General features: G+C 35.7%; 1 protein-coding gene across 1 annotated transcript in view; it reads right to left on the bottom strand.

Annotated features, from left to right (window-relative positions):
- Position 1: 1 nt before the first annotated feature.
- Positions 2–13,717, bottom strand: part of LOC5579662 (elongation of very long chain fatty acids protein 4) — a 31,559-nt gene continuing 17,843 nt past the window's right edge. The window contains exons 2-6 of the mRNA XM_001648086.2: positions 3,559–3,752; positions 3,333–3,495; positions 947–1,118; positions 501–628; positions 2–435 (exon numbers count right to left, since the gene is read on the bottom strand). Of these exons, the coding sequence (XP_001648136.1) occupies positions 217–435; positions 501–628; positions 947–1,118; positions 3,333–3,495; positions 3,559–3,737 (861 nt within the window). The 5' untranslated portion in view covers positions 3,738–3,752 and the 3' untranslated portion in view covers positions 2–216. The remainder of the gene's footprint in view (positions 436–500; positions 629–946; positions 1,119–3,332; positions 3,496–3,558; positions 3,753–13,717) is intronic.

Here is a 13,717-nt window from a genome sequence, read left to right as displayed (position 1 = left end):
TATTATTTCTCAGATATATTTCCATATTTTAAGCATTTGCTGTATACATCATACAATGACAACTTTGAATGACTGTCAATGTTTATTACTTGCTTGTACTAATAGCTATACACAGGTTGACTCTTCCAAGTTAATCCGATCCGTAACAAACTGCCTAGTTCTATCAGCTATTTGGCGTAACCCCTTGAACACTTAGCATACACACACCGCCTAAATTTACTCTGCCTTGTTCTTAGATCGTAGATCCAAGCAGTTTGCATTGATTTCAAACTCCTTGATGGTTTGGCCCTTAAGGTAGGCCTGGGCGTAGAAGTTGCCGAAGAGCACAATGAACGAGATCATGTATCCTATCAGGGTGTAGTGCATCCACAGTGGGAATTCACAACCCACCAGAATGCCGTTGATGCCTAGCAGCAAAGCGCAGGTGAACTGGATCTGAAATTAAAATAAGGATTTTCAAAACACTAATAACAGTTGAAAATGAACAAATATCGAATTACCAGTTGCAGAATAGTGAGGTATTTCTTCCACCAAAGATATTTGTTCATGTGTGGTCCCAGCGCCGATAGTCCGTAGTATGTGTACATGAGCACGTGGATGAACGAGTTAACCATAGCAGGAAGGAAAGCTAAAAATATAACAAGGAACCTGACTTGAACAATTCGATATTTGAGAATTAATCAAATTATAACTCAAACATATAACAAACAATTGAAACAAACCTAACAATTGAAGAAAAACCTTTTTTATTGATTTATATTTTTTTTATTAAAACGCATTTTGCTAGTATGTGCACTTTACCAGCAACGTTGACATTGAAAGTTTCGATTTATAAAATCAATTCTTATCTAGCCAGCACAAACCTTAGATTTGTGTTTTGTTGGAAATTAAACTCTTGCATACTTTTTAAGTCTTTGAAGTGTGTCGAATATTTTGTAATACTTACTACTTCCACTGGGAACCCACTTGACTCCAATCCACCAGAACGAAAACATGGTACTGTGGTGATACACGTGCAGGAACGTCAGCTGGTTGTCCTTTTTCCGCAAGATGAAGAAAAACGTATCGGTGAATTCCAGCACCTTGGAGAAGTAGTACCACCACACGGCTCCGACAATCTGTGCAAGTAAATCATAATGAATGGGCGTCGCATGTAATTAATAAAAAGAAAAATGAATTCGAGATGATAAACGAAAAATTACGGAAAGAAAACACAACGCACGCACGACAAGTGGGAAACGAAAGTGAAACCGACATGAAATCGAAAGTACCCGCGGATGCGAAGCAGAAGATCCCCGTGTGACCTCTCAAAAGAAAAAAAAATGACGATTTAAAAGATCCTTGTCCGCAGGGAAGCAAGCACCTTGCAAAATGTCCGAAAACCTCGCTCGCCCCGATCGGTAGTTAGTGGAGGCATAATGAGCGTCAAGAAGGTCGCTTTCGAAGAAAGACGGAGATAAATTGCAATGGAAGAGCGCGAAACGTGCCAATGCAGCAGAAGGGGTGGGGCGTAGGGTAGGAAATGGGATGCTGAGCGCGATGAAGGGTGCCAGCAAGTCGCGTGGGGAAGTATGTCAGCAATAAGTTGCGATTGATAAATTGTTACCGCATGAGACATTATACGAAAAAAGTGGTGGCAGTGCGAAATATGAGGAAAGAAAACACTATAAGGTGCAGAGCTACTTGGGCACTTCCATGATTCATTTTGGCATAGAGGGTTTTTAACGGCTGAATTGCCTGAAACTTGGTAATAAGAAGCACTTTTGTACGACGCATATTGTGGCCAAATATGAGCTCAGTAGCTTTTAAAAAACCCCATTGCGGAAGTGAATCAAAAGTGCCAAGAATAGGATCCGGCTCCCCATGTATAATAGGGCTATTAAAGGGACAAGTGATAATTTCGATATCGTTTTGGACAAAGTCGTGCTGGGAATCAACGGTATTAGATTCATGGCACTTTTTATTCACTTCAGTAGAGGTTAAATAATATAAAATTAAAATATTGATGCAGTAGGGTAAGCGTTCCCTTAGTTGTGGGTGTCCCTTAGGTTGCGGTAGTACCGTTTTCACTGATTTTATTACGATATTCACAGAACCGACACTGCCAATCGACGTATTAGCTTTTGATACACGGAATAGCTGAAAACACCGTTCAAATTGCCTTAAAACTGATGAAATATCACTAAAATTGTCAAAACTTTTCTTACTTGTACCAATAGTTGCGGTAAAGTGTTCCTTTAGTGGAGGATCCCAGAAGAAAACAACGGATTCCGCTACTATAGGAACACAAATTAAAAATATACCGCAACTAAGGGAACAGTGTACCAATGGACACGTGCACAAGTTCACTATTTGACGTTTTAGCGGTGCCGTGTTATTTATGTGACCATGGCAACTAGTGAATTCAGCACCGCTCAAACGTCAAATCAATGAACTCGTGCATCGGTCCATGGATCAATGCACGAGTTCACTAATTTGACGTTTGAGCGGTGCCGAATTCATTAGTTGCCATGGTCACGTAAATAACACGGCACCGCTCAAACGTCAGATAGTGAACTCGTGCATCGTGCATAGTGGAGGTATTATTTTTCACTGACATGCCGTGGATTACTGCGATGAAATCATTTTTATTTTTAAGTCAATGCTCGTTACTTTCCGTTACAACATTAACATGTACATTAATTGCGCTTCATGAATTTAGGCGGTTAAATGAAGTTCAATCGTGCTTAATACCTCCACTATTGGTACATCTACCCTAGTTCAAAAATTATCAAAATACCACAAAAAATATCAAAGTAACCTCGTGTTACGATATTTCTGAGATGTGCTTACTCTTCAATACATATAATTAAGAAATGCTTCGTTGTTGGTAAGATGTCTCTAAAAATTGAATGGAAGCTTACAATTGTCATGTTGCAATTAAAGTAGTAAAATATGATTATGACTGTGATTTGTCTTGAGTTGGCAATGTCCAACCGACAACTCCCTCCGATATATGGCTCAGTTGAGTTATGACATGTACATTTGCCCTTTCTTCGCTAGGACTGGGCAGTGCAATTTAAACTCAGCAGGAAGAAAACCTTCAATAGCACGTGAACCATTCCACAAGTTTCATCTGAATGCCCAACGAATGATTTGTGTTCTTTTTGCTCTCTGCCACCTTCCGTCGTTTTTTAACAACTTTGTCCATTACTATGAGACGATGTCCCACACCCGATGAATGACGTGAAAGAAGGATTTATTTCCTTGACTTAATTAGCATATCATCGTCACATTTTCTTCCATGATTGATCGCTAGTTTTGTTATAAGCTCCCAACTAAGTGAATCTTACCCGCATCTCAGGACTGCTGAAGCTCTGCTTGCACGGTTCGCAGATGTAGCTGTATCCCAGCTGTGTCGAGCCGATGAAAAGTTGAACACAAATGTACAGGTTAAGTAGTGCCATCACTAGGTTATAGGGAATCAGTACTGGGTTGAGATCGAACGGTTTCCGACTGGAAATGGATGGGAAATGTAATGTTCGAAAAAATCTTCATCGATTTCAATTCCATACTTACTCTCGCATCATTTTGGGACCAGCCCAAACGACAAGTAGATAACCGCACACGCAGAGTAGCGTTGGGACAGGTGAATCCACTAGGAGCCATCCTTTCGTTCGGGGATCTGCTAGGGTAAGGGTCCACTCGTAGTAACCGAACACGTCATAGAAGGGTATGCTGTCTGTGTCATTTGGCATTTTCGTTATGATTATCTGAAATAAAAATCATGTCATTATTTCAAAAACTATACTTTTTAAGTTCGGGGCCTTCCTTAGCCGAGTGGTTAGAGTCCGCGGCTATAAATCCAAATCATGCTGAAGGTGTATGAGTTCAATTCCCGGTCGGTCCAGGATCTTTTCGTAATGGATATTTCCTTGATTTCCCTGAGCATAGAGTATAATCGAACCTGCCATACGGTACAAGAAAGCGAAAATGCAAACTTCGGTTGTTCGCAAAATATAATTTCATTTACATACACTCTTAAAAATAATGAAAATTACTCTGGACGTAATTCTGGTTATGACTGAATGACACATGATGTAAGTGATGGAACGACACAAAAACGTGTGCTTGAAGATGTATTGAACAAAAAATGTAATTTTAAATGTTAAAGGACACGAAAACGAGGGAACTGTGATCGACATTTGCCGAATCGGACACTAACGTATTTGAAACTCGACACAAATTTAGGTCATTCGGCTCGCTTCTTTTATGTGCATCCCAAAAGACGTAAATCACATTATTTTTTGGTACTGTGTAACTAAAATACTTTAACCCTCTAATACCCAAATTTTTATTTTCGATTTAAATATTATTTTTCGTTATCTAAAATCGTTCTAAACACGTTTTGGGCATTTATTTATTTTTATTCGCAAATTTGTAAATTTTGGTTTTTGATTTTTATAATTTTTATTTTTGAACATCCCTAGCTTTTTTCATTTTTTCTTGAAGCCTTTTCTAGTTGTTGATTCTTGGCAATAATAAATATTTAAATTGTTACGGTATTTTTTAAAAATATTAAATTTTTAATTTTTTTTTCGGAGCGTATTTTATTTTCCGTGTAACTAACGGAAAAAACAGGTTTGAAATGATTTTAATACCACCAGGCTCTTCGTTTGTGATAGGTTAATCATAGAAAAATATAAAAGGTACGATTTTTTATATTACACGTTAAATGAAGCCCAGGCATTTGTAGGTTATATAAGAATGCAATTTTTCAAACAATTTCTAAAAATACAAAAATGTTTCAAAAGTCATAAAAAACTTTTCTTATATGCGTGTTATGAGTCAAGGTATAAGCCAAAAATAAAATCATTTTGATTTGTGAGCTACGAAAAAATACACAAAATTCCAAAGTGTACCCCGTCTAAAGGCGGGGTTGGGTATTAGAGGGTTAACACCCCATTTCGCATCTCCTCCAAAAATAACATATTTTTATGATTATCTCAGAAAACTGTCATGGGATTGCTATCATTGTAATCGGCTTTTGATAAAGGCGTCGGAAGAATGGTAGGACTGTCTTCTGTTCAATTATCGATAAACCGGAAGTTGCTCAAAATTTATTTTTTGCATCCCTAGACACCCAATTTTACTGTACTAATCCTTCTAAATGTGAAATCTTCAATAACACCCTAAATACATTTGATACACATTTCGGTAAATCAGAAGGTTATCGGTTCGGCAAATCAATTCGCGTAGTAATAGAATTGATAACCTGATTCACTCTGTCTCGAAAGATTTCAATTTAATATTTTTGGAATAAATACTGATAGCTTCCAATGAACCATGGGCTTTCAGTTTTGGTATAACTTAATTATGTGTGATAAAGGAAATGAAAGCACTTGAAACCCAAAACCATGCAGTTGGTTGACATCTCTTCAGTTACATAGTTTATTCATGAAGAAAACTAACAAAAACTTTTTAATTGAATCCAAATTAAAAAAAAAAAAAAACAATTAATTTTTATGATACTAAGTAGATGGGATGTTGTATACCTCTGGGCTTTTAATTGTTATATGCAAATATCTGATTTTTATTCCAAAAATATCCCCGGCTCGTAACACATTTTTTTTACATTTATTTACGAGATGTTTTACCATTGAATTTCCCAACCAGCGGTTTTAATTTCCTTCCGAAGGAAGTCGTCACTGTCTAGTGACTATCTCGTAGATAGGATTCGATTCCAGGTCCTCGGCGTGAGAGGCGTGTGTTCTTTCGATATATCCGCTAGAGTATAGGGTGTCCCAGAAAGTATGGACACGCCTTTTCCATACTGGTATTTCGAGATTAGTGAAGATGAGAATCTGATTTTCACACATTTTATTCTTGCATTTATTAAGAGCAGATATTGTATTTTGAACATTTTTATTTGCTTTGTTTGTTGATGCTGCTACATTTCTGGAAGCTCCTCTTATGAGTTTTGCTCAAATCGCGTTTTATTTGGGCGGATTTGTTGTACGAAACTTGTGCAAGGTCATGAGCTACGTACAAACAATAAATCTAAAAAGTAAATTGAACATTGCCGAATCAATAAATTATCAGACCAATACTTATTTTATTGGAAATTTTAAACTTTAGAATATAATATTTGAATAGAAAATAAAAATTCGATTTCAGCTATGGTCGATTTTTAAAAGAATCAAAACCAAGTTCTCGAGAATTCGCTAAAACATGTTAAAATATAAAATTTGTGTTGCCCGTCCAAAAGTATAGATATTTGACATAAGTAAATTTGAAATGAATTATTTTTATTTATATTGAAAATACCTGGAAAGCTATGATTCTTAGAAAGCTTAGAATTCTACCATTTTGTCTAATGTTTTCTAGCAAAGCCAAATCAAATTTTAAACTGAATTCTTGTGGAGCATTCAAAATATGCTTGAACTCACTCCATCGACGAATTATGATAAAAACATTCATTACTAGTTAGGATCCAACAAAACACAAAAGTAGGTTCTGTTCTGACTGGATAAGATTTGATTTTCTAAAATCAAACATTTCCATGCACAGGTATGTTCCGTTTTTATCACGTTCCGATTTTGTCACGCTCCGATTTTGTCACGTTCCGATTTCGTCAACAAATTATTCCGTTTTTATCAACACACAAAAATTGATTATTATTAATTTTCAAAATGTCTCGAATATAAACTAAATACTTATTTTGAAGCAATTAAAATGCTTTTTAATAGCCTCAGAGTTGAATTTTTGTCATTTTGTTAATATTGAGCATCTACGATACATGGTAGATGTCAAGTCATATACGATTCAATAAGGTTTGACTTCTTCTTATGCAATTATTCAATTGGAGTTTTCAAACGTAGCATGTTCTGTTGGACAAGATTGGCCCATCCTTCAACAATCCAGAGTTGCTCTGGTCACGTCCTAGCAACAACTGGAATTTGTGATTAGTTGAATACGCACTTAAGAGAGTTGCAGAGACCTCAAATCCCCCTGCCTCCCCCCATAACCGCTTACATGATTAATGGACAATCCCATACATGTTCAGCTCTTTTTGATAAGGGATGCACTTGAGAATGAGCTCAAGAATGAACGGCAAGAGGTTATGATCAAGTTTATTTTATTCTTAATAAGACTGTCGACCTTGTCATAGTTTGGACATTATCTTCTATCTCTCCAACTCGATAGCATTGCACAAATTATAGCAAATAGCAATTGATTAGATCCTGTTCCAAGGGGTAGGGGAAGAGGTCCAGCAAAACTAAGCAATCTGTAAAATACTTGTTTTTAATCAATTATGATTCGTGGTTTACGGCTAACCAGCCGAGTGAAAGGTTGACAACTACCGAAAAACTAAACATTACATATTAGAGTGGTTCAAAAAATCGTTTTTGCTCCACACCGCTCATTCGATTCTGGATCAAATTCTGAGTGTCCTCGCAAAATTTGAGCTCATTTGGATGAAAACTGAGACTGCACAAGCCCTTTAAAGTTTATATGGGAATTACTATGAGAAAAGCAACCAATTCATTCAATCGGTCATAGTGTTTGCCCATGTGCTCTTGGGGGTTAGAGCTACTGTGAGATACATTCATCAGCTACAACTTTGCCGAAGACCGTTTTCAAATCGGACGCCTCAGTAATTAATTATTGATTTATATCTAGTCACAAATTCTTCAGCAGTGCTCATTTAACTTCTGAACAGGCAACATTGCTGCACCAGGCGCGAAAGATAGCACGCACAAATCATGGCTACTATGTTTTACTGCATATATCCAGTGATGCCTGCAGAACAGCCCAAGAATTATAACCAAAGTTTTACAACTCATTGAAACATCAATAACTAACTACCGGGGCGTCCGATTTAAAAACGGTCTTCGGCAAAGTTGTAGCTTATTATTGTATGTCACAGTTAGAGATGGGCAAAATGATCAAATTTTGAGAGCGAATCGTAGGTGACTCACTCACAAAAGTGAATCGACTCTTTTGATCGATTCGGTGACTTATTTTATAAAACCAAAAATGAATGTTGTATTTTACACAAGGGATAAAAAGTATAACATTTTTTGTAGAATATGTTTCGTACAGCAACTTTAACTATTAATACATGTCCGAATTGTTTGACTATGATAATTCCAACACTAAAATATGATTCCTAGTGAATTTTTAAGCCCTCTTCTAATATATTCGGTGCAAATGAATCATGACTCTTTTGAAAAGAACCGTGATTCGTTCATTCACTTTCGAGAGTCGACTCTTTTGAATGATTCGTGAGTGAGTCGCCCATCTCTAGTCACAGTATCAACAAAGTTCTAATCCCCAAGAGCACATAGGCAAACACTATGACCGATTGAATGAATTGCTTGCTTTTCCCATAGTAATTCCCATATAAACCTTAAAAGGGCTTGTGCAGACTCAGTTTTCATCCAAATGAGCTCAAATTTTGGGAGGACACTCAGAATTTGATCCAGAATCGAACGAGTAGTGTGGAGTAAAAACGATTTTTTGAACCACTCTATTACATATACTTTGCATTTGTCCATTTAATCCAATTGCAAAGTATATGTAATGTTTAGTTTTTCGGTAGTTGTCAATCTGTAGAAGATTTTGTTGCCAGAACGGCCTGATAGACTTACATGATTATTTCACTCTTGCATTGGTCAAATGTTCTGAGGTGTTTGAGTGAAGGAAACGATTTGGAAAATTATCTGTAATAACTGTGTTGGTTTTCCAGTGACAGTTGGTGACAGGTTCCCTTAACTTTTGGGAGTTCGCAATACTCAACAAAAAACTACAACTTAAGTTAGTTATTGCCAGTCTATTTGTGATCTAACGTAAAGTTCCAAACGCAATGATAGTGGAACAGTAACGGAAAGCGGAACCGGTTTACCAGCATAAATCACACCATCCTGACTGAGCTGTTAACGAACGAAAGTGAACCAAGTCTGGGTCGACAAGCATGCTACAGTTCTTGCTGGCGAACTGGTTCCGCTTTCAGTTGCCGTTCGAATATCATTGCGTTTGGGCCTTAAAGCTAAAAGGCGATGGTGGTGCTGTTCTAGATTGGCGATTAGTCCATCCTTCTCGAAGTTGGTAGTAATAATTTTAGAAGAAAGATCACCACAATCATTTTACTGTTAAATTTGGCAATTTAAAGCACAGGAAACCGTACACAGAAAGAAAAATCCATGTAAGTTTCAGCGTAAAATCATGCACATAAAGGGAATGCCAGATTTGTCGGAAATTCACATTGGCTGTTATGCCAATTGTCGCGTAATCGGTTAGAGTTCATGCTAGATTACACGATGTAAAGCGGAAACTTACATGATGTTATTGTAATTTTACATAACTCCACATTTAATCATCAATCGGTTGTGACCAAAAATGCAAAAATATGTACCATAAAATGGGGTTGAGTCACTTTTGAGAGATTCTGTTCTATAATTCCAAATAGGATGCATGTATTATCATCCAAATATTTTTTAAACATGTACTGAATGGATGTGTATCGAATTATACAAACGGAATGTATAAAACAGTTTATTTAAATGGTGTCTTTATACAGACCTGGCAATAATCGATTGTTTAAAGAAGAACCCTTCAACAGTTCATCAAACATTTCCTAAAAAATCTGTTTTCCATGGTATAATTATCTTGAATGTCAAATCGAATTTAGGAAATCAAGTGCAGCTATCAGGTTAAACGACATCACAAAAATTGTGATAATTGAAATCGGGTTATAGCTCTCTTGACGGTTTATACATGAGGGTACGGGAATATTAACTTCTCCCCACTGATCAACTACACCCCGAATTACGGTACCTTGGCAAAAAAGCTCTCAGTTGATAACTGCGGAAGTTGAGAAAAAGACTCTTTCTCAGTTGGGATGTAATGACATAAAAAAGAAGAAGAAGGGTGAGGATGAACAGTAGACAAAGAAGTTGTTTTTTGTTCAATCTTTCTTAAAAAAAAAATGATCCGCTTGCCCCACTTCCTTGTAGTTATTTTTACAAATATTTTACATTTATTTAAATTCTCACTAAGAAAACTAAAACTATTAATGATTTATAACGAAATCATATTGATTTATAGAAGTCTGCAATCAACTTTCATTACGAACCTATAAGAATAAACAATCTTAATGCTCCTCACAGCTCTTTAACGTCAATACTGTGCATTCATATGATTAAAATGTACATTATCCTGATAAAACTGTAATTTTCATTTCAAATTTGTAAGAAAATTAGTCCGTTTTTGTCAACTGAAAATCGCCGATCGTGTTGATAAAAACGGAACATACCTGTAAAGAATTTTTTTATCAAACAAAATTTTCACAGCCAGCACCTAAAATGTAACAAAAAATAATAAAAAAATATTTATTTGTTTGAAAAAAATATTATGATTCTCGTTATCAAAGTCGTGCACATATTTTGTGGGACACCATATAGTTTCTCGATTATATCTTTGCTCAATTTTATCGCGCTTCGTATTGTCACGCTCGATTTATGTATGGTTTTCGTTTTGATTATTCACGCCATGATAATTATATGGTTTTCATACATTTGACATCAAATAACAATTCAAAAACAACCAAATCTTTCCTATTTTTCTAATTCATGTGTGATTTTTCTCGATGTACTATATATCAATGACATTTGACGACAGTGGCTATCGTCATCTTATTTTGAAATTACACGAAAAAATCTGATTCCGGAAAAAATCATGACCAAAAACGGATGCGCGAGTCATGATTTGAGGCATTCGACTCATGCTCCCATGAAAGCAGCAACAAAAGCATAACTCTTGTGTTGTTTTACGACCATCTAACTCGTGATATTTTGAGTTCAAGTCATGATGTATTCTGCCCATACTCGCATAACAGTCCCATTCATATAGACAATCCCATAGAATATGGGACTGTAATGCGAGTATGGGCAGTATTTTCATACGATCAAAACACACTGGAGTGTCATTATTCCAGTCATGAGTCAAATCTTGTTTTGGATTCTGATTTCTACCCGTGTATAAAAAAAGTAAACTAGTGGAAAGTTTAACAGCAGGAATATTATCTCCATCTTTTAATTAACCTAAACGCTTTGAAGATTATTTCATTTACAGTCGAAGCTCGTTATAGCGACATCGCAAGGGACCGTCGGTATACGGAGATGTCGCTATAAAATCGTCGTTATAAAGAGGTTGGATGTCGTTATGGAGCATGGAGGAATAAAACGACCATATTATGTACTAAAATAGCTAAACGAATGTCGTTATATTGAGTAACTATTGAATATAACACTAATGTCACAATAGAGAACGGTCGAAACAGAGAAATGTCGCTATAAAATTTGAACTTAGTATGGGAATTTGAAGGGACCATTGAAAATGTCGTTATAGAGAGATTTGTCGCCATAAAAGTTGTCGTTATAACGAGCTTTGACTGTATTTATTTTTATCACAAAAATTCTAATTTTGGTAGACCATAAAAAAGGTTTGTGATGAGCCCAGAGTAAAAAACAATTCCGCTCTATATTTCAAATTAATTTGCAATGTAGCAAACAATATCCATCATTCGTATGATAATGTAAGTATAAAGTCCTAAAGCCCTGTCCCGATTTTAGTACCAAACGCTTAAGTTAAGGCCGGAAACACATGCTTACTCATTTTTTTTACGCTTTTCGTTGGTTTGCGGCCGAAAAACATTTTTTTTTCTGATTTTTGTGATTTTGTCACACCTAAATTTTGGGTGTATTTTGTTTTTCGTATCCCTTCTGAAATGTCAGATAGGAACAACCCCAGTGAAAAATAGTTGAGCCCATGTGGCGTTTTTGTCGACTGAGTGAACGTCAAACATGATCAGAAGTGTCAAGGTTCATATTTTTATCCATTTTGTAATTTAAAATTTAAATATTAAATAGCCGTTATTTGAGCGGGAAAAATTGTCAAAGAACAGTCGACTCCCCACATCTCGATGTTCTACATCTCGATATCTCTCCATATGTCGATGATTTCTTCAGTCCCTTCATTCTACATACATTTTCACGCTCCATATCTCGATGTCCTCCATATCTCGATATCTCCCTATCTCGATGTGATTTTCATTCCCGATTTTTCTCCGTATGTTGATATTAAATAGGAACAAATTTCATGAGAATAATCAAGGTAATTGTCAGGATTTCCATAAGAAAATTCGAACGTGGCTAAGAGATCATTCACGGAATTTAACACCAAAAAATTATATTTTTGATATATCCCGCATACTATTTATTTTATTATTCTACTTTTTTTTTGCATGAGTTACTATGAAGGATATTTACCATTTTTTGGTTTTTAAAGTGGGCAATGTGGAGCGTAAAACGAGATTAAGGAAACTTTATCGGCTGTGTTCGAGCAGTTTGAACCATAACTGATTAGAAAATTAGTAATTTAGCAAAAGTTTCTTCTTAAAATGTTCGAAGATTATGTCAGAAATTACTCAAAGATTCCACCAAGCATTCAAAAAAAAAAAAAAAAAAAAATATAAATTAGGCCTCTATGAATTTCTCAGGAACAGATTCTTCAAGGAAATACTGCTGGTACAACTCGTTCTCTCTTTATTATTCCTTTTCAAAATAAGTAAACATCAAGGCCAGCATGCTTGTCCGTTGTCTAGTGTTTAGTTTACAGTCTGTGCAGCTAAATGGCTGACGACGGTGTCCTTGTCTTAAAAAAACTAAATCAAAGTAGTGCGAAGTCTCTTAATTTCTCTAGGAATCTTGTTATAAGAGGTATCAAGATTATTACATTTTCAGATTCGTCGTATAAAATGACTTCAAAACCAAATTTCAATAAATTTCTTGATTCAGAACATACCACTGACGAACTGCAAATTAGACTAAAAAGTTTATGTATGTTCAACAACCTAGTGTTCATCCTCGCATCATGGTCTCCTTTGCAATGGACCAATGTACGAGTTCACTAATTTGACATTTGAGCGGTGTAAAATTCACTCGTTATCATGGCCACATAAATAACACGGCACCGCTCAAACGTCAAATAGTGAACTCGTGCATTGGTTCATTTGTAAGCATATTGTTCACGATAAGCCAAAACCATTCAAATTAGTGTCACCTTTTTTTTTAACGAAAATTCATTGTTGTGATTTTTATTGATTTCTCGCGGTTTAGAGGTGTAAGAAATCTAAAAGAACTGTTGTGCTGTAGGAACAAAATATGAGAACTTCTGGAAAAATTCAAAAACTCAATTACATTCGGAACTACCCTAGGGATAGATATTCAAATATTTAGACAATATTCCTATACACCCGATTCTGTTTTTGCATGAGGGATGCGTATCGTGCAAAAAAAGTTTTCTGTTCAAAATTTAAAAGAAAAACCGTGCAAAAAATTAACACTATTTCTCGACAATTTATGCAAAAATAAGGTTTTGGTGAAATAAAAATGTATGGAAACTTTTTTTACATTTCCGTGTAAAAAAAAATACGTGCAAAGGCAGAATCGGCTGTAGTCGTCTCCATAGATCTCTGCCCTGAAGAATTTCTTTGGAGATTCCTAATCTCATTCATCTAAGGATTCTAGAAGACTCAATTCAAACGGTTACACTTCAGACATGCGTAATTTTTTTTAAATTGATACCAACAACTACAGTAGAGATTTAAATATTTTTCCAGCTCACACAAAATTCCTTCAAATATTCTACCAGGAATTTCTCTAAAAGTTTGTTT

Source organism: Aedes aegypti, chromosome 3 (assembly GCF_002204515.2).
Source record: "Aedes aegypti strain LVP_AGWG chromosome 3, AaegL5.0 Primary Assembly, whole genome shotgun sequence".
Lineage (NCBI taxonomy): Eukaryota > Metazoa > Arthropoda > Insecta > Diptera > Culicidae > Aedes > Aedes aegypti.
This window is presented reverse-complemented; position numbering and strand designations above follow the sequence as displayed.